Source organism: Erpetoichthys calabaricus, chromosome 10 (genome assembly GCF_900747795.2).
Source record: "Erpetoichthys calabaricus chromosome 10, fErpCal1.3, whole genome shotgun sequence".
Lineage (NCBI taxonomy): Eukaryota > Metazoa > Chordata > Cladistia > Polypteriformes > Polypteridae > Erpetoichthys > Erpetoichthys calabaricus.
Genome location: NC_041403.2, coordinates 54884188 through 54907852, shown reverse-complemented (window position 1 = coordinate 54907852; position 23665 = coordinate 54884188). Strand labels below are relative to the sequence as shown.

The 23665-nt window shown below is 37.4% G+C and overlaps 3 protein-coding genes across 4 annotated transcripts in view; 1 reads left to right on the top strand and 2 right to left on the bottom strand.

The window, feature by feature from the left end:
- The window catches only part of dmap1 (DNA methyltransferase 1 associated protein 1), an 88584-nt gene extending 79095 nt beyond the window's left edge, over window positions 1-9489 (bottom strand). The window contains exon 1 of one of the 2 annotated variants that reach the window (XM_051933144.1): window positions 9373-9489. The gene's annotated coding sequence lies outside the window, so the exon portion shown is untranslated. Of the gene's footprint in view, window positions 1-4312; window positions 4468-9372 lie in introns of those variants that run through there. The other variant, XM_028811265.2, reaches the window with a different exon arrangement.
- On the bottom strand, window positions 6735-14379 carry tmem53 (transmembrane protein 53). Its single transcript, XM_028811264.2, has 3 exons — window positions 14160-14379; window positions 12071-12174; window positions 6735-9492 (listed from the first exon to the last, which is right to left on the bottom strand). Exons 1-3 carry the CDS (start codon window positions 14212-14214, stop codon window positions 8794-8796), a joined length of 858 nt encoding a protein of 285 aa, XP_028667097.1. The 5' UTR covers window positions 14215-14379; the 3' UTR covers window positions 6735-8793.
- A 110-nt stretch (window positions 14380-14489) lies between these two features.
- armh1 (armadillo like helical domain containing 1) overlaps window positions 14490-23665 on the top strand; it is a 40656-nt gene continuing 31480 nt past the window's right edge. The window contains exons 1-5 of the mRNA XM_028810583.2: window positions 14490-14566; window positions 18092-18330; window positions 21368-21436; window positions 21553-21719; window positions 23465-23661. Coding sequence (XP_028666416.2) covers window positions 18125-18330; window positions 21368-21436; window positions 21553-21719; window positions 23465-23661 — 639 coding nt within the window. The 5' untranslated portion in view covers window positions 14490-14566; window positions 18092-18124. The remainder of the gene's footprint in view (window positions 14567-18091; window positions 18331-21367; window positions 21437-21552; window positions 21720-23464; window positions 23662-23665) is intronic.

Below are 23665 nucleotides of genomic sequence, written 5' to 3'. Positions count from 1 at the left end.
CAGAAAATTAATTAGTGATTTCTGAAAGGCAACAGTAAAAAGAGTTCCAACAACTTCAACAACAGCATCTGTACTTCACTATTCAATCCATCCAACTAATTTTTTAATTTCATAATAACAACTTGAAATGGGAGCCATAAACCACCTCAATGATAATCTAGTTCAGGGGTGGGCAGATTCAGTCCTGGAGGGCCGCAGTGGTTGCAGGTTTTTGTTCTAACCCAGTTGCTTAATTAAAAACCAATCCTTGTCAATTATTTAATTGCATGGCTTGCTAGTGCTTTAACTCTGCCATGTCAGGTCATTCTCATATCCTAGATTTATTTTCCTTTCTAAGGATATCATCCAAATGATTTGAAGTCTAAAACAGATGAGTAATTCTCAGTGCTTCACTTTTTTCTCTTCACTTTCCTTCCAAGTATTTAATTAAACCAAATAGTGCGTGATAAATACACACAGGTATAAATGAAAACAAGCTAAATGGAGAAATGCTGGTCTCTTTTGTCATTTGCATGGCATTGCTAATTAGGAGCAATTAAAAACCAAGAATACAGCTGTTTAAGACTAAAATAAGCAATAAGGGTTCAAAATCTTAATGAGCGAGACAACTAAAGTGAAGCTGAAGTGTTACTTGAGCAATAAGGGTTTCTTATTAAGCAATTGGGTTGGAACAAAAACCTGCAGCCACTGCGGCCCTCCAGGACTGAATCTGCCCACCCCTGATCCAGTTCTATCCCCACATTTGTCATCTACACAACGGCACAAGCTGAAACCAATCAATGAACCTTGTATCACTACAGTTTTATTGAAGGCACTCCACAGAGCTCCACCTACACAGAAGGAACTAAGTAGGCAGTGAAATTTCAAAAAAAAACATTTTTTGGAATCTCAAGAAAAAAGGTAGTGGAGACAAAACAGGGACTAGCTCTAGCCTAGCTTTTGAGGCTAGTGGAAAAGCAATATAAAAATGTGTACGACAAATGTCAACTCATACCTTAGAAATGGACCAAAATTATTCACATTAAATTAAATCACATTTAACAAAATTTCCTAAACTGGCAAAATACTCTCTGCAATGTGTTGGTGAAAAGATTAGCTAAATTCACAAACGGAGAGGAGCAGCATGCACTTAGGCCAGGGGTAGGCAACGTCGGTCCTGGTGAGCCGCAGTAGCTACAGGTTTTCATTCCAACCCAATTCCTTAATTAGAAACCAATCATTGCCAATGTCAGACCTTATTTAATTTTATGGCTTGTTAGTCTGTGCAATGTAAGGCTCTTATATCGTAGATTTTTTTCCTTTCCAAAGATATCATCCAAATGATATGAAGCCTAAAACAGATCATTTTAAGTCTGTCACATTTTTCTATTAAGTGTTTTATTAAATCAAACAGTGCATGATGAACACACACAGATGTAATTGGAAAAATCTAGCTGGAGAACTGCTGGCTGCTTTGTCTTTTACATCTTATTGCTAATAAGGAGCAATTAAAACACTGAATGCAGCAGTTTAAGATTGAAATAAGCAATTAAGGTTGGAGAACCTTAACAAGCGAGACCACTAAAATGAAGCATCAAAATGTCACTTAAGCAATATGTGCTTCATCAGCAATAATTGAGTTCTCGTTAAGGAACTGGGTTGGAACAAAAACCTGCACATACTGCGGCTCACCAGGACCGACGTTGCCTACCCCTGACTTAGGCATTGTTTCAGCTCAACTTACTACATGGAATCAGATGGATGTTAGCTGCTTATTCACAAATACTTATTTACTCCATCCTATATATTTGCTTTCAGCCAAATACTTATTCACACAGCTTATGCAGACCAGTTATTTTTTCATATGTTAAATAACAAAACACAATATTCAACAATGTATACATTATTTTTGTGTCATTAAAATTGATACATTAAATAATCCCACATTTTTGTCCTGAATAGGTTACATCATATTACTTTGTGGCAAGACAGATTCTCTTATTAAACTGCAACTGGGTTTTGCCCTGTCCAACACAAGTACATGGTCATATTAACTGGCATACCAGGCACACTCTCATATCTAATGACTGGGATTTACTGCTATGTTTAACAGGCACTGTAAAGAGTTAAATAACGTTGGGCTACCTTACTTTTTTCAGATTGCACAGATTCTTTTGTTAAATTGCACATGAGATTTTTCACAGCCCAAGAAAGGTACATAGGTCAAATTAAAGATGGCATTAAACATATGCTAGTACGTGGTATGTACAGTGATGTGGAAAAAGAAAAATCAGTACAAAATTTCTCAAATGTTCATTTTTACATATCAGAATATAATATAGTACAGTTATCAAGTCTTCATCAGGTCGACCAATGGTAAGTTACTTGTCTCAGTATTGTACATCATGACATGAAGAAACCATAAGTGGAAAAAATAAGTCCAAAGCTAATTAAAGCCTAATTCTAACAAGCAAGTGATCTCGCTGAATGCTGCCACCTCCTCATAAAACAAAAATCTTTAAAAGTTGAGTCTGAAACTTTGGGATTTTAATGACACAATACATAAATACCTGCAATGATCTTACTGTAGAGAAGTAAAGATAGCTGTTTACCAGTATAGGAAGGATTTATTAGCCTCAATCTCCAAAGAAAAGAAAATAAGAGTCAATACAGTACTTAAGATGGTTTAAAACAACTTTTTCAAACTGATTTCACAAATGTATTTCATTCATAGTTTTTAAGACTATATATTTAGTATATAAACAAATATTAAGATTTTTATTGCTATTTGTGAACAATTTATAACTTTCCACAAGGTACATCTCTCTACCAGTTAGTGATCAGATGACAAAGCATAAACATCTGTATGTTTACATCTTTAAAAATGTTATTTCTTGGATACTCTTCTGGATATTTCCTTTGAAATCTCGAGGCAGTCATCAACAAGTATGGTGAATGGTTTCATCAGGACATTTCTGTAATGGCAAAGTGATACCATGGCATGTGACGACCCAGTATGGTTGATGACTACTGCTGGACACTCATAAGGCATAATCCTGTGGCCAAGTACAGCAGAAAATTTGACATTTCTAACTTTTGGATGAGACACATGTATATATAGTGTAAATATACACTTATTGTAAATTTTAATTACATGTCACTTACATTCTGATGCTGGCTAGGATAGGCTATAGCTGCCCCACTAGCCTGCCCTGCATACGTCGGTTAAGAAGCTGGATGAATGGATTATCAGAGCCTGTCTGATTAGATATCTGAGATAAAGTAAGATTCAGGCGCAGTGTACAGATAAATATAATAAAAAATAATTTGTTGCTACCCAATATTATTTGCAAAGAAAAATAATTAAGACTGATGAGTCGAACGGCAAATCCACTGAAATGCTTAACTATTGTAAAGCACCCAAAAGTCCCATGACAAATTTTGCCAGTCAATCTGACCCGTGTACCCACGTTGGGCCGGGCTACAAATTAACAAAAAAAAAATCTATCTTGTTACAAATCCGTGAAAATGTAAGTGTGTATACCCCTGTAGCATCGGCCAAAACTCAAATACGATAAAAAAAAAAAAAACAAAGGACTCGTCACAGTAAAATGAAAGTGGCACGACACGATTTAACCCATTTGATCATGAACTGAGCAAAACGTGGATTTTTTGTTTCAAATATGGAACCGTTTTAATGGCGAAAATTGATGCATAAATTCTAGAATGCTGTGACTTGTTAGTAACGTAGAAAGTATCTGGTTTGCGTAAGATGTGTGAGCTGATTACAAGCGAGTAAGCAGCCGAATATGTGGACCCGAAAGACAATCGGCTCGACTTAATTAACTTACTGTATTAAAAGAAATTAAACTTCCTTTAGTCCTACTGCCACAATAATTCTTTTACCTACACTTCTATATGATAACACCGTTGCTAATCACTACGAAATAACGATGAGGATGAAGTTAGCTTCATCGAACATTGATGTAGCTGGGACTGTAACATTTACTGTAAACTGAAGCGTGATCAATTATAGCAATTGTCTCTAAAAGAAAAACTGGACAAAACAAAAATCTAATTCTTCTAAAGACGAACTGAATATTAGAATCTGATTTCTACATTACATTAAAAACTAATAACATGCCATTTAATTTTGACGAATTTCGGGTGGAACGGAACGAAGGTCCATTCATTGGCTGTAAGTCTGTATTGGAAAGCGTGCTGCAACTCTACGCACTGACCAACACCAGCGTAAGAGACGCCGAGGATGCGAGAATATATCAGGCCCAGCCTCAGGAGTACCCATACCCATCGCAAACCGGCAGTCACTTACCACTTGAACGTCCTGCAACGACAAGGGAAAATTAATCTTCCAGACTCAACGTGTTTGCTTTCCAATTTCTAACAGTTCTGCTCACTGTAACCATTCACGGCCTTCACTCCCAAGAATCAACGTTCTCAACGAAAAGATGCATGGGATTTGTAGTTCTTGTTGGTGTCTTCCCCATTGTACTTCAACTCCCAGAATCCCAACCTCCACCGAAGTTTATGGTGTCCTTGCAGGAGTCAGTCATTATTACATTTTGATTACTCAACATAAAATTGTTGGGTATTCCCCTCATGAGCCAATAAAATATTATCTATCTATATTCTGACTTGTTATAATTTAATTTTAGATCTATTTCACATCAATATCTGTATAATTTTAAATTAGATTTGACGAGTAAATATGGAATTTTGGGAAGCCAACATTTGAATTAGCATGATAAAAACAGTTTGGTCACAGCAAGAGCTTTGACCCAAGCCGTCCATGTTAACCAAAAAACAAAACTAAAAATAAAACAATAGGAATACAGTATGTATTTCAAAGTTTTGCAACTGTACCTCATATGTATAATTTATGCCATAATTTTTCAGTTCAGTTCTAGATCTAGACTTGCACACAATGCAGCCTTGCACCTATCAAGAATGTCTGATAATACCTAAAATAGTATTATGCCATAAATGGTTCAATCGTGAACTAGACAAATGCACAATTATGAAAACAAACCTTTCAACGATATACTTCAAAACACACCTCTTTTACTTTCTCTGTACTTTACATCAGGAAGGCAACAGCAGTCTTACAGAGGATGAACAACATCAGTCCTCACCCTCTATCTCCCTGAAGACCAAGCTTCACCTCCTTACCTCTCTCATGATCCCTATAGCCATTTATGCCAGCAAAACCTGGAAGGCGTCAGCAGGTATCAACAAGAAGCTTTAAGTCTTTCAGCAAAGGTGCCTACGCCGAATTCTCAGGATCCAATGCTACAACCACATCACCAACGAAGAGGTGCTACGAAGTGGCAGCTTGCGCAAACTCCACACTACTGTCGCTCACAGAAGATTCGGAATGGCCGGCCACGTTCTTTGAATGGAGAACCATCAGATCCCAAAGAGAGCAATGACATGGTTACCTCCCAATACCAAACAACCAAGAGGATGCCAATGGAACACTTGGAGAAGAACATTCGTACAAGATCTGAAGGCACTGAACATGTTAGGAAAAAGCCAAAACCTTTACCAAATATCCAGAAATGCTGGAAAACGCTTGTTGCCCAATAGGCTATGTAGCATGGGAGGATCTATCCATCCCTCCATTTTCCAACCCGCTGAATCTGAACACAGGGTCACTGGGGTCTGCTGGAGCCAATCCCAGCCAACACAGGGCACAAGGCAGGAACCAATGCCGGGCAGGGTGCCAACCCACCGCAGGACACACACAAAGCACACACTAGGGCCAATTTAGAATCGCCAATCCACCTAACCTGCATGTCTTTGGACTGTGGGAGGAAACCCACGCAGACACGGGGAGAACATGCAAACTCCATGCAGAGAGGACCCGGGAAGCGAACCTGGGTCTCCTAACTGCGAGGCAGCAGCGCTACCACTGCGTCACTGTGCCGCCCTGGGAGAGTCTATGTAAGTAAGTACTATAGTTTAATGTGATTGTAACACCTTTAACTGCTGTATATACTGTACCTGCATATTCCCCTGGTATTAACAATGTTTATCTAATCTAATTTTACTGGTCTATAACAGTAATAAGAAGCACTTTTCAAACAGTGCAGAAATGATGGACAGTGCCATTTAACGCTCGGACCAGAAAACTTCAGCCATGAATTTAATTTTTTTTTTTAACTTTCTAAAAAGAACATGTTTTTGCAGTCTTGTTCTAACATTGACCCATGCTCACAGGTATTGACTGCAACAAGAGATGCCATTAGATCCTTTGTAGTTTACCTGCAATTTTTGTAGATCTTTTGAACCTGCTTCAGTCAATTAATGGGCTATAGTTGGTAGAGAAGCCTGCTGTTGGTTGATTGTTAAAGAGCCTGATTTCTCTCTATGTTGTATTGTGGAACATTGTTAAGTGAAATTTTTCTGAAACTGCTTTGTAATGCCTACACACCTAATGGCATCATATTTCTTCTTAGGGACACTAGTAGTTCAATTAATCTTAGAATGTTACATTACCACTTACCTCAGTGCTTATGATCAAATGGAACAAAGTTTCTCATCCTTGCTCCTTCGTAATGTTCTCCTAAACTATTTAACTTGATACTAACCTGGCAGCTTTACCTTTGCAAACAAGGCCAATTCTTATTTAGTTCTTGCTCTATTCAATGCATGAATTTCTCTATATAATACATAGAATTTGCAGATATGAACTTACTACTAATTTACTGTAAAAACACAAAGCTCAGCACACATCACAGTTAATATTTTGATTTATTACTCAGGTTTATTCTTCATTTTGGTAACCATTTTTATATTGCAGTAATCATGTATTGATGCTATCATGATAAAACAAAAAAAAAAAAAACACTTTAAAAAGAATTTACATTATCACACAAATCCACTTCCCCGTAGCAAATAATAAGATACAGTGTAAGTAATCTACCCAATTATTCGAATCTAACAGAAACGTTTACAGACAGGTGAATTTGATATTTGAATAAGGGTTCTTCATTTCATACAGTGTATTATCTAAAACAAACAAACACATTATAGCATGCATATGAAGCAACAATAAAACATATTGTTGTACAAAATTCATACTCAAAACATGAATGCGCTAGGTCTTGAGAGCACCAGCGTCTGCACATTTCTACTGCTCTCAGTTTTGTAAAGTGGACACTGATTCTAGACTCCCAGTGGATGACTTGTCAGTTCCTTTAACGTCTTTCCCAAGCTTGTACTCTACTTGAGAATAAAGGTGACTTTCAGTGTACTTTAAAAAAAAAAAAAAAATGTAGACAGCTTCAGTGAATTTCATTCTAAAGAACTACACTCCTTGGCATACAGGTTAAGAACTCTCTTTCATGGAGGAAAATAAAAAGAGTGAGTAATGGCTATTGGAAGCTTAAGTAACGACAAATAGCAGCTCACTTCACATGACTTGTTCATGAACCTGATGTTGTAAATGGAGAGATTTTGGAATAAATAATAAAAATAAAAAAAGACCAAATATGGCAATAGGTGTTCTTTTAAAGACTAAAAAGAAGAAACACCTAAGCACACTTTACTACAGATTATGAATTTTATAGGGTAAAATAAAACAATAAAACAGACGTTGCATTATAAATTGAGGTCAACTTAGATTTTAGCCTAAAATGAATGCAATGAGAGTAATGAAACCCCAAAGTTTGTACACCCCAATTTATATATCTAAACTGAAAACTTAAACTTAATCTCTTTTCATCAAAATAATAAAATATAGCTGAAACAAAACAACATTACAGGAGTATTATCACCAAGGACTAAATAAAAGATGATATATGCAAATCGACATAATTAAAATAACAATGAAACTAAGCACACATCACATGAAATTATACTATTTGTAAAGTTAAAATTTTATTCAACCAAATTCAATAGTGCCTTCTTGTGCACACTATGAACTTTACATACCTTTGCTATTCATCTATGTGCAAACATGCAGAATTGATTGATCAGAGATGTACATTTCCACTGACATCATACAACTGATTTGAAGAAGAAGATTATTGCAGCTCCACCTCTTTTTTTGTTTTTTAACACTCCATCCATCTAACAAAATTTACCCAGTATCACATGGGCTGAAGTCTATACCTGCAGCATAAGGTGCAAGATAGATACAAGCTCTAGATGCCTCATCATTCAAGCCCACCACCACACTAATGACACTTCATAAAATTAATTTCTTAGAGACATCAATTAATAGGCAAATATTATGTGGGAGAAAAAGTACCAATTAAAAACCCAACTAGAAATAGGCTCAAATGTCACACAGACCATACAGTACCTTAGCAGGAATTCAAACCCAGGACTCTGGAGCTGAAAGACAGCAGTGTGAAGCACTGCATGACCCATAAGAAAATGTAAAATTTCTGATTTAAAATTTTTCCTATATTTCTTGAGGGTTTATCATGGACTCACTTATTTGCTACAGGCTTCAAATCCTAGATGGTGAAAGTAGCAGAATCCAAAATTAACATCTGTGTAAGCATTATGAGCCTGCCATGTGTGAAAAACACTTGAAGAATTAAGTTAATTCAATTGCATTATAGCTGAAACTTCATTTAGTTTTTTATTCATCTCATAAAAAAGATTTAAAATATTACTAATAATTAGTATTACATTAAAAAACATTCCAGTGCATTTACAACACAACTGCCTTCATAGGATAATCTTTTAGAATATACAGTATATGCCATCAATTTTTAATCATTATGCTTTAAATTGCAAAAAAAAAAAAAGTTAAAAATATATACAATTTCAGGGATACTTTTATTTGTGAGCAGCAGAAAAAACCTTTATGCGTGCTCCAGCTGAGCTTAGCATACAGCTATCCAAGAAAGCAATACAATGTTTGGAATACAGTTCAGGAAACATTCGGAGGTGACTGACATGCTCAGATGTGACAAAGTCGACACTTTTTATAGGAAAGCCCTGCTGTTGTCGTGCCTTCACCATTCTCTCCACATCCCTGTGATCAATCACTCGGTCAGCTTTGGAATACAGGTAAAGATGTGGCCAGTTAGAAGGTTCCTTTAGCATGGCATCAAAGTGATTCTCGTGGATGTGTTTGGTTATCGAATACAGCAACACTCGTAACATGAAGACCATGCAGGTGAATATAGCCAATGCCAAATACCTTATAACAAGGTGAGTATTTGTGCCTAAAGTGGCATTGAGGGCCCGCACAGAACCCACCACGTTCTGATTTCCAGGTGCACTGTCCACAACTGTGCCTACAACTTTTAAATTTTTGAACTGTGGATCACTATGAAGAAGCTGAGCTATGTAACGATATAGCATAAAACCACCATTGCTGAACACATGGAAGAGTAAGGGATTTTCTTGTACCTCATAATCTAGAAGTAGATCCAGAAGCTTTCCAGCTATGCTGAGCAGTTGCTTGCTACCAAAGGGCTCATATAAGAACACAGCCTTTGATGGGGCAGTGTACCTAATGGCTATACACCCCTAGAACCACAGAAACACATGAAAATAGTTAAGTAAAATTCTTTGGTAAAAAAGTGTACCTAAATATAATTTATACTGTATACTGGAATATGCAAATATTTAATATTAAAATATTCAAAAAACAGACATTACCAATAAGAATGTTATCTATATGAGAATACATATTCTAATTTGGATTAAAACATTTAAACATTACTTCTTAAAAAAACCAATAGCATTAAAGAAATTCTCCATCCATCCATCCATCCATTTTCCAACCCGCTGAATCCGAACACAGGGTCACGGGGGTCTGCTGGAGCCAATCCCAGCCAACACAGGGCACAAGGCAGGGAAATAATTTATCTGTTACTTACCCTGTGTTCTTTGTAGTTATGGCTAAGAAAAGTTGCTAATGTCAAGTTTTGTAACTTGAAAAGGCTTTTCATTTAGAGATTCAGAACATGTTGTTTAACCAGGGTGCTCAAACAACTATGGCTACTGTAGATAAACTAAATAGCAAAAACTAAATAGCAACCTTTAACTTTACACAGCTCATTCTTTTTAAAATTACAAGGTTATGTTGCTTTTGATGTCACATCACAATGCATACAGTTCTACTGGTGTGGCTTCTTGAAGTAACTTAAAAGGATAAGTTAGGCATTTTTCACATAAAGTTATGGTATATATTAATTTACCACGCCAAATTATGTTCTAAAATGAAGCACTGTTTTATACATTTTACAAATAGTCTGTTCTTGCAGTTTATGATGGGACTTTAGAGTGCCAGGGTCCAAAAAAGGAAAAAAAAAGCCATAAAACTTATCGAATACATCCACTTTGAAGTGATAGCAAAAGAAATCTAGAAATTACTTTATCAGATTTTTGTTCCCATTTTCTTTAAGTAAGAATAAGTTGCTTGTTTGTCTCTCTGCCTGCAGCATCCTTCACGATTGAAGTTATGACAAGCCCAATCCACTGCTCCCTCAGAGCAATATATACACCGAGCTGAAGCACAGTGAAAAGAGCACATACGAGTTTCATTGTTCTTTGAACATATAACAATACATCTGAACTGATTACACTGCACTGTATTTTTAGTAAAAACCTTAGATTTCTGAAAGAGCCAAGCCACCTTTTTTGTGGCACATTTTGTGCAAGCATGATTAAAAAAAAAAAAAAAACACAAAGAAAATGAAAAGGGCAGAGTGTATGATAGAGCAGATTGAAGTGTTACAAATCAACTGTCATTTTTATTTTTATTCTTTTTACTTTTAAATACATGCTAATTTGCTCTTGTGTTATAGTAATAAAAGAACTGACCACAGTGTTTCAGGGTGAGAAAATTTACTGACACTGATACCAATCAATCCATAAATACACAGGAAGTACATGCAGATTGTGAGGTAGGAGTGACAGCTCTGTGCTACCACTCTGTCTATGTTAAAACATCTGAATTTACAACACTTCAACCTGATTAAACTTAGGTGGATTTATGTTGCTGAAGTGGTCTGTATGTGTTTACCCTCTGATGGACTTGAGCCCTTTCCAGAGATTGTTGCTGCTTTGTGTCCAGTACTTGATGGGATAGGCTCCAGCTGCCCCACAACCCTTGCCTGGATAATTGGGTTAGGAAGATGAATGAATGCCTATTACATCTGTTTAGTTCTTGTCGCTGGATTGCATGCACTCCCTACCTGAAGATAAAGACAGAGGTTTCTATATAGTGAAAGATTGTAAGTGTGTCTTTTTCAGCTATCACAGTCTACTCATTTACAGAAACAGTGACAGCAATTCACAATTGGGTATCAACACTTAATGTCAATAACAGCGCTTGGCAATGATTTTCTGAGATGAATCCACACTCCTGGGCCCAAATATCTCCTCCTTGTTCTGAAGACGTCAGCAAGGACAGTCTCCCTGGGGCTGAAACAGTGCCAAAGAGTAAGACGAATGAGGTAGCTGACAAAGTAAAGTGCACAGCCAATCTCCATTAAAATGGCAGAATCTCACAACATTGGTTTGCTTTTTGCTTTTTGCTTTTTTTCTTCTTCTTAAAACAACATGGATATGCTGTTTTTCAATTTGTGTGCAATCTCATGACACAGATCAATACTCAGTAACATTTTTGGACATATTCATATTTAAAGTTTTTCTTTATAATGAGACCACAGCACCTTTAACCTTCATGATAAAGCACAAAATTCAAAATCTGAAAAATATGCTTCACTTTAAAATGTAAAATCTTATGCCAAACTAATATATACCATGATTGTGTATAAATAACTTTGAATAAAAAAAACAGCAAATGTATTCTTTAACTATCATATACTTCAGTTCTATAATCTATGTAAACATCTGTATTATAGTTCTGTATTTGTAAAGCACTGTACAAGCTAAAGTAAATATCAGGTGTTTCCCCTCAAGTGACTCCTAATTTCCACAAAAATGTTTAAAATTAGTTAAGTTTTGACACAGAGACACTGCTTTCAAATTAAAAGCTTTCTTTTTTCATAGTCATTCTTAAATAGGAGAAATATTCTGCTTAAAAGTTAGTAAAAGTTGTAAGCAAATGGCTAAGAACTTCCACGATTGTACTGACCTGTTTATTATATAAAGAACTGTACTTTGCAAGATGTTTGTCTTTACATCCAGCCCAACCCAAAAGAATCACAACAGGCTCTTTCCTTCCAAACCAGTATTTTTCTAGAATACAAAAAAGTTCTTTGTGAATATTTTCATGATTTCCTAAATATAAAAAAGCAAGAGTAAATTAATGTTTATTGATTTTATAAACTGCATTATAATAAATGAATTACAACAGGCCAAGACGACGGGCAATTCTGCATCCTGTCTGAATGAGACCCAACATCCCCTTTTCCTATTCATCTAAAGAACAAAACAATCTGAACATCCAAGGCAAAGTACTTGCTCAAAAAGAAAAAAAAGGCATTGCAAATATTACCACAGGTTCAGTCTGCTACTTAAGGACAATATTAGCAAATGTATCATAATGTGCATTGTATTTTGTCTAATTTCAAGTACAACTGGACATCCTTTTCCCACCGTATTATGTTTGTGATATGTCGGATTGGATACTTTTTGTGTTCAGCAAGATCCGGCAATGGTAAAGTGAATTCAGGCAATGTGCTAATAACAATTTTGTGTAATTAACCATAAAATATTATTGAAGTAAATGCATGACAACAGTATTTACAATTAAGAGTCTTGGAACATTTTGTATAGTTCCAAAATTGACAAGGCGCATAGTTCACTGACAACTAATTTCCTTTCATTGCTTAAAATTCTAACTAAAGTGTCCCATTGCCAACTTTCTCTTTAAAAAATGCTAGTAATCTGGAGATGCTCTGTATTAATTGTTGCAAGATGGTGGATCAGATATTATCAGATTTCATTTGCTCCTGGGATCACATCAATCACCTTCAGACAATCAGCTTTAAAGTCAGCCTCTGACATCATAAACAGGGAAATACATGAAAAGGCACTCAAAATGCCTCATATACATTAATTAATTAAATAAATAAAAAAGATCTTTCCTATCTCCATTTCACACAGACACAACCAAAATCTTCTGAACTTGCACAAAAAAAAAAATCTGTTATCTGTTGTTATAGTATGTCCTCATTCTCTCTAGTCTATCCTCGGTTATATCTATCGATGTCCCGGGAAAAGGAAGATGCCCATGGCTGCAGGCACGCTGGGCATCACAGGTTACCTATGATTTTCTTGTAAAGATGCGATTAACTGTAACAACTCAGCCATAAATGTTCTGTTGCACTGTTACCATACTCCAAGCGAGTACTGAATAACCAAATCAATTCGACATGCCCAATATGCATGCACAAAAGCAATCTTGTCAAATTTGAAATAAAATTAAGCAATCTCGGGGACAAATAAAGCACAATTGATGAAAATAAGAGTCCGCGCTTTAGAGAATGTAACTGGCATACATTTAAGGTGTACGTGCAGACACCAGACAGGGAATGCTAAATTTAAAAACGATAGGCAGAGTGTAGAACAAGCAAAATACAGCAAAATTAACCAATATGTTCGATTAAAACCACCTGCTTAAGCCATTTTTTTGGTAAACGTTAAATCTGTCGCCATGTCCAGATTATCACACACAATGTACTAAAAAACATATTTAATCAATAAGTGGCACTGGCTGTTCTGCAAAAAATGTAGCTTCTCGGATGGTTTACGATCGAATGTCAACTCGAAACATCTTCACTTTTTACCATCCACAGCTTAAAAAAAAAAAAACATTTGCACCATTAAGGTTTAGGTCCAGAAAAAAATAGACATTACAATTCCAAACTAGTTTAACAAAACAGAAATGTGTAAACACTGAGTAATAAAACGATATTAATTTTCAACAAGCCGATTACATCTTGCCTGAAGAAGGGGCCTGAGCTACCTAGAAAGGTTGCATACTGTAATCTTTCTAGTTAGACAATAAAAGGTGTCATTTTGCTTAACTTCCCACCACATCCATAATGGCTAACACGGTACAATACACTACAACAAGCTGATTTAAACTATCTATCTGATGATGTAACATTAAAGAAACACCAACATAACTCCAATTCCACATCTAGAAACTAAACTGGGAAAAAAACTCGACAAAATGTGCGTTTCTTCCAGGGACCATTCCCATTGACAGGACTTACCTGAGGCGTAAGGCTCGGGAAACACAATATTATAATCCAGGCCTGAGTCGCCCATACCGCTTAAATATCCCAGCACTTTATGTTACTTATTTTATATCAATTAAAATATTAGCCACGCTTTACATTCGCCTCACTGTTAAATTTGACCTTGTGTTTTAACAAACTTCAAACTTCAGTTAGTGCTCCCGACACCGGAAGATGATCTCAACCAATCAGAGATAAGCAGCGCACGACTCTACGTCGCGGCTTAGCAACGCAGAGTTTTTCGTAGCAACCATGGGAGTTACCAAAGTGCACGCAAAGTCCCACCCTATTCAGCGTTCTATTGGTTGCTCTTCTTAGTAGTCATTAGTTATTGGCTACTAAACCTTTTATTGAATCGCAGCTTTGAAGGAAGAAATTAAACAGTAAGTGATTTTTCTGATTGTATAACGAACAATTTAGTTTATTGCTTAGTCTAAGATTATTATTACAGTTAGTAAAATTAAATAAATATCAAACTTTTCTCCATTCTAATTAAAGTGAATATTTTATTTAGTTCTAACTGGATATTCAATTTTTTTGCGTTAATGCAAGTTAATGTAATTGTCACTATTCTGCATTTCTCGCATTTATTCTAAATGATTATATACCTTAAATATATCTTCTACTAAATATTGTACATATCGATTTCACTGACTTTCTCATCAGGCGTGGAAACTGGTTTTATTTAACGCTGCGTCCTTTGATTATACTGGGAATCTTACTGTGGTAACACACTCTCAATACATATCCTGCTTTTCTCTAGTTTATCCAGTTTTATTTATACGTTTAAAACACGTCCAGTTTATATTTAAGGTGGTCCTAAACTGGCCCCATACGAGTACAATTGTGCATGAATATATGATATAATCTGCGGTGGGTTGGCACCCTGCCCGGGATTGGTTCCTGCCTTGTGCCCTGTGTTGGCTGGGATTGGCTCCAGCAGACCCCCGTGACCCTGTGTTCGGATTCAGCGGGCTGGAAAATGGATGGATGGATATATGATATAATGGCTTGACACCCGTTAATAGTTGGTTCATGCCTTGCAGCCCTGTGCCTCTGATATTGTTCCAGGCTAACTGTGACTATAAATAGTAATAAGGTGTTTAGGTCAGATCAGATCAGGTCTGGGTAAATGCACTAATACAGCAGATTGACGCACCCACCACATAATAAAACAGCTCTGGATACTGGTTGGCAACCCCCCAGCCAGACACATGATCCAGTCCCACCCTCCGGAAATGAAGATCCATGTGCTGCAGCCAGGTGTTACGTGGATGTCCCTTTGGCCTGGTCCAGCTACACGGGTCCTCAACAATGAGGATCCTACAAGCTGGATCCTCCTTGGGGAATGGCGCCACATGGCCGTAGTGCCGTAACTGACACTCCCTCACAATGCAGGTAATGTGCCTCATTTGGGACTCCATGAGCAACCAGTCATTTGACACAAAGTCAAACTAGAGGTACCCAAGGATTCTCCAAAGAGACATAGTATCGAAGGAGTCCAGTCTTCACCTCAGCTCGATGGATAGCATCTATATCTTGCAACCATATAGCAAAACAAGAAGCACCAGGACTCTAAAGACCTGGACCTTCATCCTTTTGCAGAGATATCAGGAGCACCACACACCCCTGCGGTGGGTTGGCACCCTGCCCAGGATTGGTTCCTGCCTTGTGCCCTGTGTTTCAGCGGGTTGGAAAATGGATGGATGGACCACACACCCCTTTCCAGTGACCTCATGACCCCCCATGTTCTCTCAATCCATCTACAGACTTTATAGGAAGAATCACCAGAAACATGAATGTTGCTGCCAAGGTAAGTAACTGCTCGACAAGGTTGACATTCTCTCCGCAGACAGACACGCTGCCAATGGCTGCGCTCAAAAGATCATTAAAGGCCTGGATTTTGGTTTTCATCCAGGACACTCACAAGCCCAGACACTCAGACTCCTTGCTCAGTCTCTCCAGCGCCCTGATCAGAGTCTCTATTGACTCCACAAAGATCACAGCATCAGCGGCAAAGTCAAGGTCAGTGAATCTTTCTTCACCAACAGATGCCCCACAGCCGCTAAACAGCACGACCCTGCCCAACACCCAATCCATGCAAGCATTGAATAAAGTAGGAGCAAGAACACACCCCTGACAAACCCCACAATCAACTGGGAAAAATGGAGAGGTTCTGCCTCCACTCTGCACAGCACTCATAATACTAGTGTACGGGCTGGCCATGATATCCAGCAACTTTGGGGGGATTCCGTGAAGTCTCAGGATATCCCACAGAGCATCTCGATCAAATGAGTCAAACACTTTATGAAAATCAACAAAGGCTGCAAAGGAACTCTGCTGATATTTGCGTTTGTGCTCCATAAGAGCCCCCAGTGCCAGGATGCTGTCGATGGTAGATTACTTAGGCATAAAAATAGACTGTTCCGCTTGCTGGTAGGTGAGCAAGTGATCATGGATCCTATTGAGGATGACCCTAGCGAGGACCTTACCCAGCATTGAGAGCAGTGTTATCCCCCTGTAGTTGCCGCAGTCCTGGCAATCACCCTTCCCTTTCCAGATAGGGACAACAACACCTGTTTTCCAGGCAGTTGGGATGATGCTAATCTTCCAAATGGAAGCAAAGGTTGCTTGCAATGCAAAGAGGACAGCCTTACCACCAGCCTGGAGAAGTTCACCTCGGGTACCACAGATACTTGAGCCTTTCCTACCCTCAGTTGGTTCACCACCTGTGCAATCTCAGTGAGACTGGGTGGTTCACAGCTAATTTGGGGATCAGTCTCAAGAACCATGTACCCAGAGATGTTCAATATCCTAGCTGGAGGATCAGCTTTAAATAGCTGCTCAAAGTAGTCAGCCCAGTGGGTTACAATTGCAGCATCATCCGTAAGAACGGTTCCATCATCCACTCTGAATGCGACTCTCCAAGGAGGTTAGATGAATGGATAAACTACTGGCATAAAATAACAGTAATTATCAATGCTATCTCAATGTTTCATATTCTGATGTTTAATTCATAGCAATATGATTGTGTGGAGTTTTTACATTCTCATTATGTTTGGGTGGGAGTTCTCTGGTTTCTTCCCTTATGACATGCAAGGTAAGTTACTTTATGGTTAAAATTGTGAGTGTGCCATCTTTAATGGTCCTTCAATAGATTGCCATCCCATATAGAGATATTTCTTGCCTTACCCCATAACTACCAGAAGCTCCCATTGTACTGTATTAGGTTGGTTCAAAAAATGAACCTTATTTCTTAATATCAATACACAGATCCCTTATAAAGTGATTTAAGACAAGATCAGATAGAAGGTATTACATAAAATTAAATTTAAGTTATTATATAAAAATTGATAAACCTTAATTTTAGTATTATTCAAGTATAAATAATAATAGAAGTGTAATTATTGCCGCCTGTACTTCCTTAGAAGACTATCTAATTGATTTATGTAGAGAACAACTACTTAAATTGATCAGAAAACCACTAATGTGAATGGCAGACTTAAGGCAGGGGTGCCAAATGTAACATTATGGTGCTGTATTTATTTAGCCTTATTTCCTACATTGTACCTCAGTCTGACAGGATAGATTCAAACCCCTGTGTTCCAGGACTAGATTAAGTAAATACAAAAATTAATGAATGTATCCACTGTTTAATTAAAGTCATGCAATTTAAATAAGGAGTTAACTAAAAATTTGGCATGAAAGCCTATAAAATGTTAAAAGTATGCAATGTGTTTTTTTATCTATTGCAAGGAAAGAAAAACCTGTAGTAAATAATAATGAGAAGAAGAAAAAGAAGATGTTACATATATATAGTTACTCATCCCACTTTACATAAATAGCATGGAACCAGAAAGACAAAAATTCTGTTATTAAAAACCTTACCAGTTTGCTTTGCTTTTCAGATTTCATGGTCCTGTCATGAAACATGAACTAAAATGTCTTTCAGCCAAGATCAAGCAGCCATTACTAAGCTTATGGCCTTCCTACAAGAGTGGGATCAGAGTGGCAAGTCAGTCCGAAGTCGTATTTTGAATGATTTCATAAAATATAACATGGGTAAGACTAGCCCTGAGCTAGAACTTGAGTTTGCCCAGGGCGGCAGCCTATTTCTAACTAGGCTTACAGCCTGGATGAGACTAACGTATCCTTTACTACAGTTTCTTACACAACACCTTTTAACAATACATTTCACAAAGTACTTCATGAGCTATCAAAAACATGTTTTAAAACAATGAAACAGAACAGTGGAAGTTGTGCTGTATCCATCAATATGGAACAAAACTTGACATAACAAACTGATGCCCTGTATCAAATAAATTTATTTTAACAAAAGTAACAACCTTTACTTGAAAAAATACAACTGAAATGCAATCAAAGGCTTGGAAGTGGAATATTTTTGTGAATTTTATTTCAGAAATATTATATGCAAAGAAAAAAAATTAATGTACACTTTACAAAGAAATTTGCCATCTAAAATAAAGCATAATATACCCTTTGCTTCTAGGTTTATGTAAGGTATTAGAATAACTGAATATTTCAACTTAATCCCTTTAAAAGAGGTTTCTGTTTTGCATGTTTTATGAAAATGATATTTCCATTATAATTAAGAAGCTAATCAAGAAAAAGTATATTTTAGCAGGTATGACAATGGCAATTTGATGGTAAGGAAACGGTTTAATGAAAATGGCCAAATTTAATCAGAATTTCTGGAACAATACTGGATACCAGCAAGCACAAAAGAATCTGCTATTGTTGATGCAATTCCAGCAGAGCATATTCAAGTTTAGGGAGCTCCAATGTAGAAATGAATGAAGAAATTACAACTCAGTTAGTGTTTCTTCTGGAAGTAAACTGTTTGGAGCACTGGGTGGGTGTTTGCTGACTAAAATTAGATGTGCCATTTGAATTTCATTGATATTGGCAAAGATGAACATATCTGTACATTTGGGCTGTGTCACTTGTGTCGCCACCTTTAAATCTATCCCCTGTGGTGTGCACGTCTGATTGTAACTCTTGGTAGTCCTTTTAATGTTTAATGTCAGCCAGCCCTTACTCTTCTTTGAATCACCTTATAATAGTAACTACAGAAAATAACTGATTCAAAAAGTTTAAATTAAGAAAAAAATGTTTTTAGACATATTTTAAATAATTATTTTAGTTACTAGTGGAACTGCATAAGTAAGAAGTAATAAGCAAAAAATGGAGAAGTAGCATACAGAAAAAATGACAACAGCAATGAGTGAGTTCTTTATAAAAACAAGTCAAAAAAGCTATCTTCAAATTACAGGAAATTCTGTGCCAGTCTAAAGCCAGTAGGAAGCTGCCTAAAATTGAATTTTATATTGACTGCCACTGTTTCCTTAAGAGGCATTAGCTCTCTGGAAATGTGTTCTTTTATATTGCGGCGTTTTAATTAATCTGAATTATAAATTATTATAAATTAAAAAGGTATTATCCCACCCGGGCGGCACGGTGGCGCAGTGGGTAGCGCTGCTGCCTCGCAGTTGGGAGACCTGGGGACCTGGGTTCGCTTCCCGGGTCCTCCCTGCGTGGAGTTTGCATGTTCTCCCCGTGTCTGCGTGGGTTTCCTCCAGGTGCTCCGGTTTCCTCCCACAGTCCAAAGACATGCTGGTTAGGTGGATTGGCAATTCTATATTGGCCCTAGTGTGTGCTTGGTATGTTTGTGTGTGTCCTGCGGTGGGTTGGCACCCTGCCCGGGATTGGTTCCTGCCTTGTGTCCTGTGTTGGCTGGGATTGGCTCCAGCAGACCCCCGTGACCCTGTGTTCGGATTCAGCAAGTTGGAAAATGGATGGATGGATTATCCCACCCAGCATACAAAATGACGGTTACAAGCTTACATGACAAGTTAGGATAATTCTAGCTCTTTATTGATGGTTTCACGCGGCATTACAAACGGGAAGCTTATGACAGACATATCAAGCCGTGGGACTCTTGATCTGTGCAGTCCGTCATCTTTCGTTGCCACACTGAAAGGATTTTAGCTGGACAGAACACATAATCTTCTGCTCGGCCTCGGACGGAAGACATACTCTTCCGCCCGGAAGCTTCAAAGTGTTGGTCGTTGGTCCATCCTTTTATTTGGTTGTTCCATGTGCAGGGTGCGTTTCTCTGGTTCCAAATAAGGGCAGGAAGGATTCCAGCCCCACCTTCAAAAAATACAAGAATAGCACAATGCCTACATACAGTTCTTATCCTCCCAACAAGGAAAGGTTTTTTGTGCTGACAGAAGACAGAAATATACTAGTCTGTCTTTAGGCTGACTATTCAATTCTCCAGCTGTCTGTGGCTCTCTAGTCCTGTGCTTGGCTCGGCAATTCTAAATGTACCTATACTTGGGCTGCCTGTATGAATGAATCTATAACAGTGGGCACAGAGAACAGTGACATTAAACTTAATAAAAACACATAGTATTACAGCCACTTACCTAATAAAACATGTTAGAAACTTTATTTTCCAAATTATGGATCATATAATTAATATTAAGTGATGGAATGATTAGTGCTGCGGTGGGTTGGCACCCTGCCCGGGATTGGTCCCTGCCTTGTGCCCTGTGTTGGCTGGGATTGGCTCCAGCAGACCCCCATGACCCTGTGTTCGGATTCAGCGGGTTGGAAACTGGATGGATGGATGATTAGTGTTGCTTCTTCACAGATTCAGGCACCTGGGTTCAAGTCCTTGGCTCGATCAATCCCTTCGAGAGTCTGCATATTATTTCCAAATCTGAGTGGATTTTCTTTGAGTGCTCTGTTTTTTCCATACATCCCAAAGGTCTGAATGTTAGGCTAACTCGTGACTAAAATTGTGGCATGTCCTCTGATAGACTTTTGTTCTTACCAATTTCAAATCTACAATTAACATAAAATACATTTATTTTATTTTTCATGTAAGGCTGAATAGCAAATTCTTAAAAGATGTATATTATACGGATTAGTTGTTGACTGTGGCCAGTTATCAAAACTCACAGTTAGTAAAAGAGATTTTAATTTATTTCATACCTGCTAATTCATCTGTAAATTATACTTTTGTTTAAACATTCTATAATGAACCTGATTAACTGGATATTTTCATATATGTTTGAGACTCATCACTTGTACTCTACCAACAACCACAAAGTCTTATTTAAGATGATTCTTTCCTTAACTGTTTTAACCACCAGCTATATGATTGGTACATGTTTAGGGTTACAGTTACAAGCAATTGGTGTATTTCTTTCTGCAGCAAGCAAGTAAGTACAACTTGATTATTTGGTCTGGATGATACGCTTTGTAAAAATGATTTCTTTAATACTCCTTCTCCTTCTGCTTTCTGCTTTGTTAATTACATATTTATATGGTTCTCTAGCCATCGCTACCTAATTGAGTTTTTGGAAGTTGGTGGCGTTTTAACACTCCTAGAGATTCTGGGACAGGCACAGTCAAAAGAAGAGGATAAAACAGAAGCCATAAAACTTCTTCAAAGCATTGCTAGTGCTGGAAGGAAGTACAAGGAAATCATCTGCGAAAGCTATGGTAGTGTATCTTCCTCTTTTTAACTTGTGTTCAAAGTCTTCTTTTTTACATCACCACTTCCTCCTGTCTTAGGTTCTTAATCATTTAAAGTAGTATACTTTAATGATCATAGAAGTATTACTCTAAACCCATCCAATTATGTATATATGGAGCTTCTTTAAAATTAAAACAGGCTCGTGAAGGCTGAGATACAAAAATATAAGAAAGGTTCAATAGACAATACAATAAGGAGTGACCTTTATTAGAAAACACCATTCCTTTATGTAATTATTACTGGGGGGATACTTAATTATATGGAAAATGACAATGACAATGACAGGGCTGAAAGCCAAATGTTTCTCCCCACAACCAACGATGGCAATGCAGGGGCACTCCTGTAGAAATTGGGGATTGCTTTTCAGTAGATAAAGGGAATGCCAGAAGGTATCCAGAATGGAAGGACATAGGCAAACATTGAGTTCATAACAATGGAAGTGGTTTCTGGTGTTGTCTAATAAGTTTTTCCAAAGAAGGTATAAAGCATACCCTTGTCCAGAGTACCTTTAGGCCTGGAGCAGTGAGCTTAGAGAGTGGTCAGGGCTCTTAGGTAGGGAGGTATTTTAGCCAGGTGTATTGCTAGAGAGATTGAAAGAATTAAGGAGGTGAGCAGAGAGAGTTTTTATATGTTATAGCTTGTGTTCTCCATCTCATCATCTTTTGAGCATAGTAACACCTTACATTTATTACGAACTCTGCTCTTTGGTATTTTGTTTAAATTAGTATCATGTTTAGATTGGCCTTATGTGATTATAAGTGAGTGAAAATGTGTGAATGAGTGGGCCCTGCTGACTTCCAGCATTAGTTATTGCCTTAAGCTAACTATGCCTGAATTTGCCAGCATAAACTCAGACACTCCTATCTCCAAGTATAACTTTCAGAATGTCATATTACATTTGAATGCTAATTAGATTATAAAAATTTTGAACGCATTGTTTTGTGTTCGTTTTTGTGTACAGGTACCAAAGTAATAGGTACTCTGGGCTCATGTAGTCTTCAAAAACAGTGGTTTAATAGCCATTTTCTGAGTTTACAAATTTTAACCTTTTCCATTCTAATCTGTGTCCTAATCTCTATGGTCCTGGGCATTCCTTGGGATGAGATTCATGCTTTTCATATCATTTCACACCACCTCAAACCACAACTTCTTTGTCTTATCTCTTGGCCTCATCCCTTCTATCTCCATCTTGGTAACTCTTCAGCCAATCATTTTCTGCCTTTTGCACCACATTCCCAAACCACCTTAGTCTGTTTCTCCTCAGCATAATGTCTAACGCCTCCAAGGACAGTCTTATTCTTAAGTCAATATTCATCATCTTTTCATTTCTTAATACTCCATACATCAAACTGATATTTTTTATCTCTTCTCATTCCAGCTTTGCTTCATATTCAGCCTTCATCAGCAATGTCTCAGTCCCATAGAGTATATTCTTCCTTACATAGCATTCATAAACTTTTACCATCAATGCTAGGGGTTTCCATAGACGCCCCTGTTTTCACATAGGCATATTTTAAATGACTTGATTAAATGGCATTTGCTTCCACCAGATATCTGGACACAAGTGCATGAGGAATGGAAAAGTAAAAGTCAGCCAAACACTGAAGAAGAATCTACTTAAGAACATGGTTGAAATCTTCAAAGTCTAAATACTACATTTTAAAATTGCTTTGTAATAATTCATATAAGCAATTTTATGTAATCTCTGTAGGTGTACGAGCTGTTGCTGAATGCCTGGCCAAGTCAAAATCAGAACATACTCAAGAACAAGCGTGTGCCCTTCTAGAATCTTTAGCTCATGGAAATCCTAAGTACCAAATACAAGTCTACAAGGGACTGATTGCTCTTCTTCCTTGCAACTCCCCCAAAGCTCAGCAGCTGTCACTGCAAACCATTCGAGTTCTACAGGTGA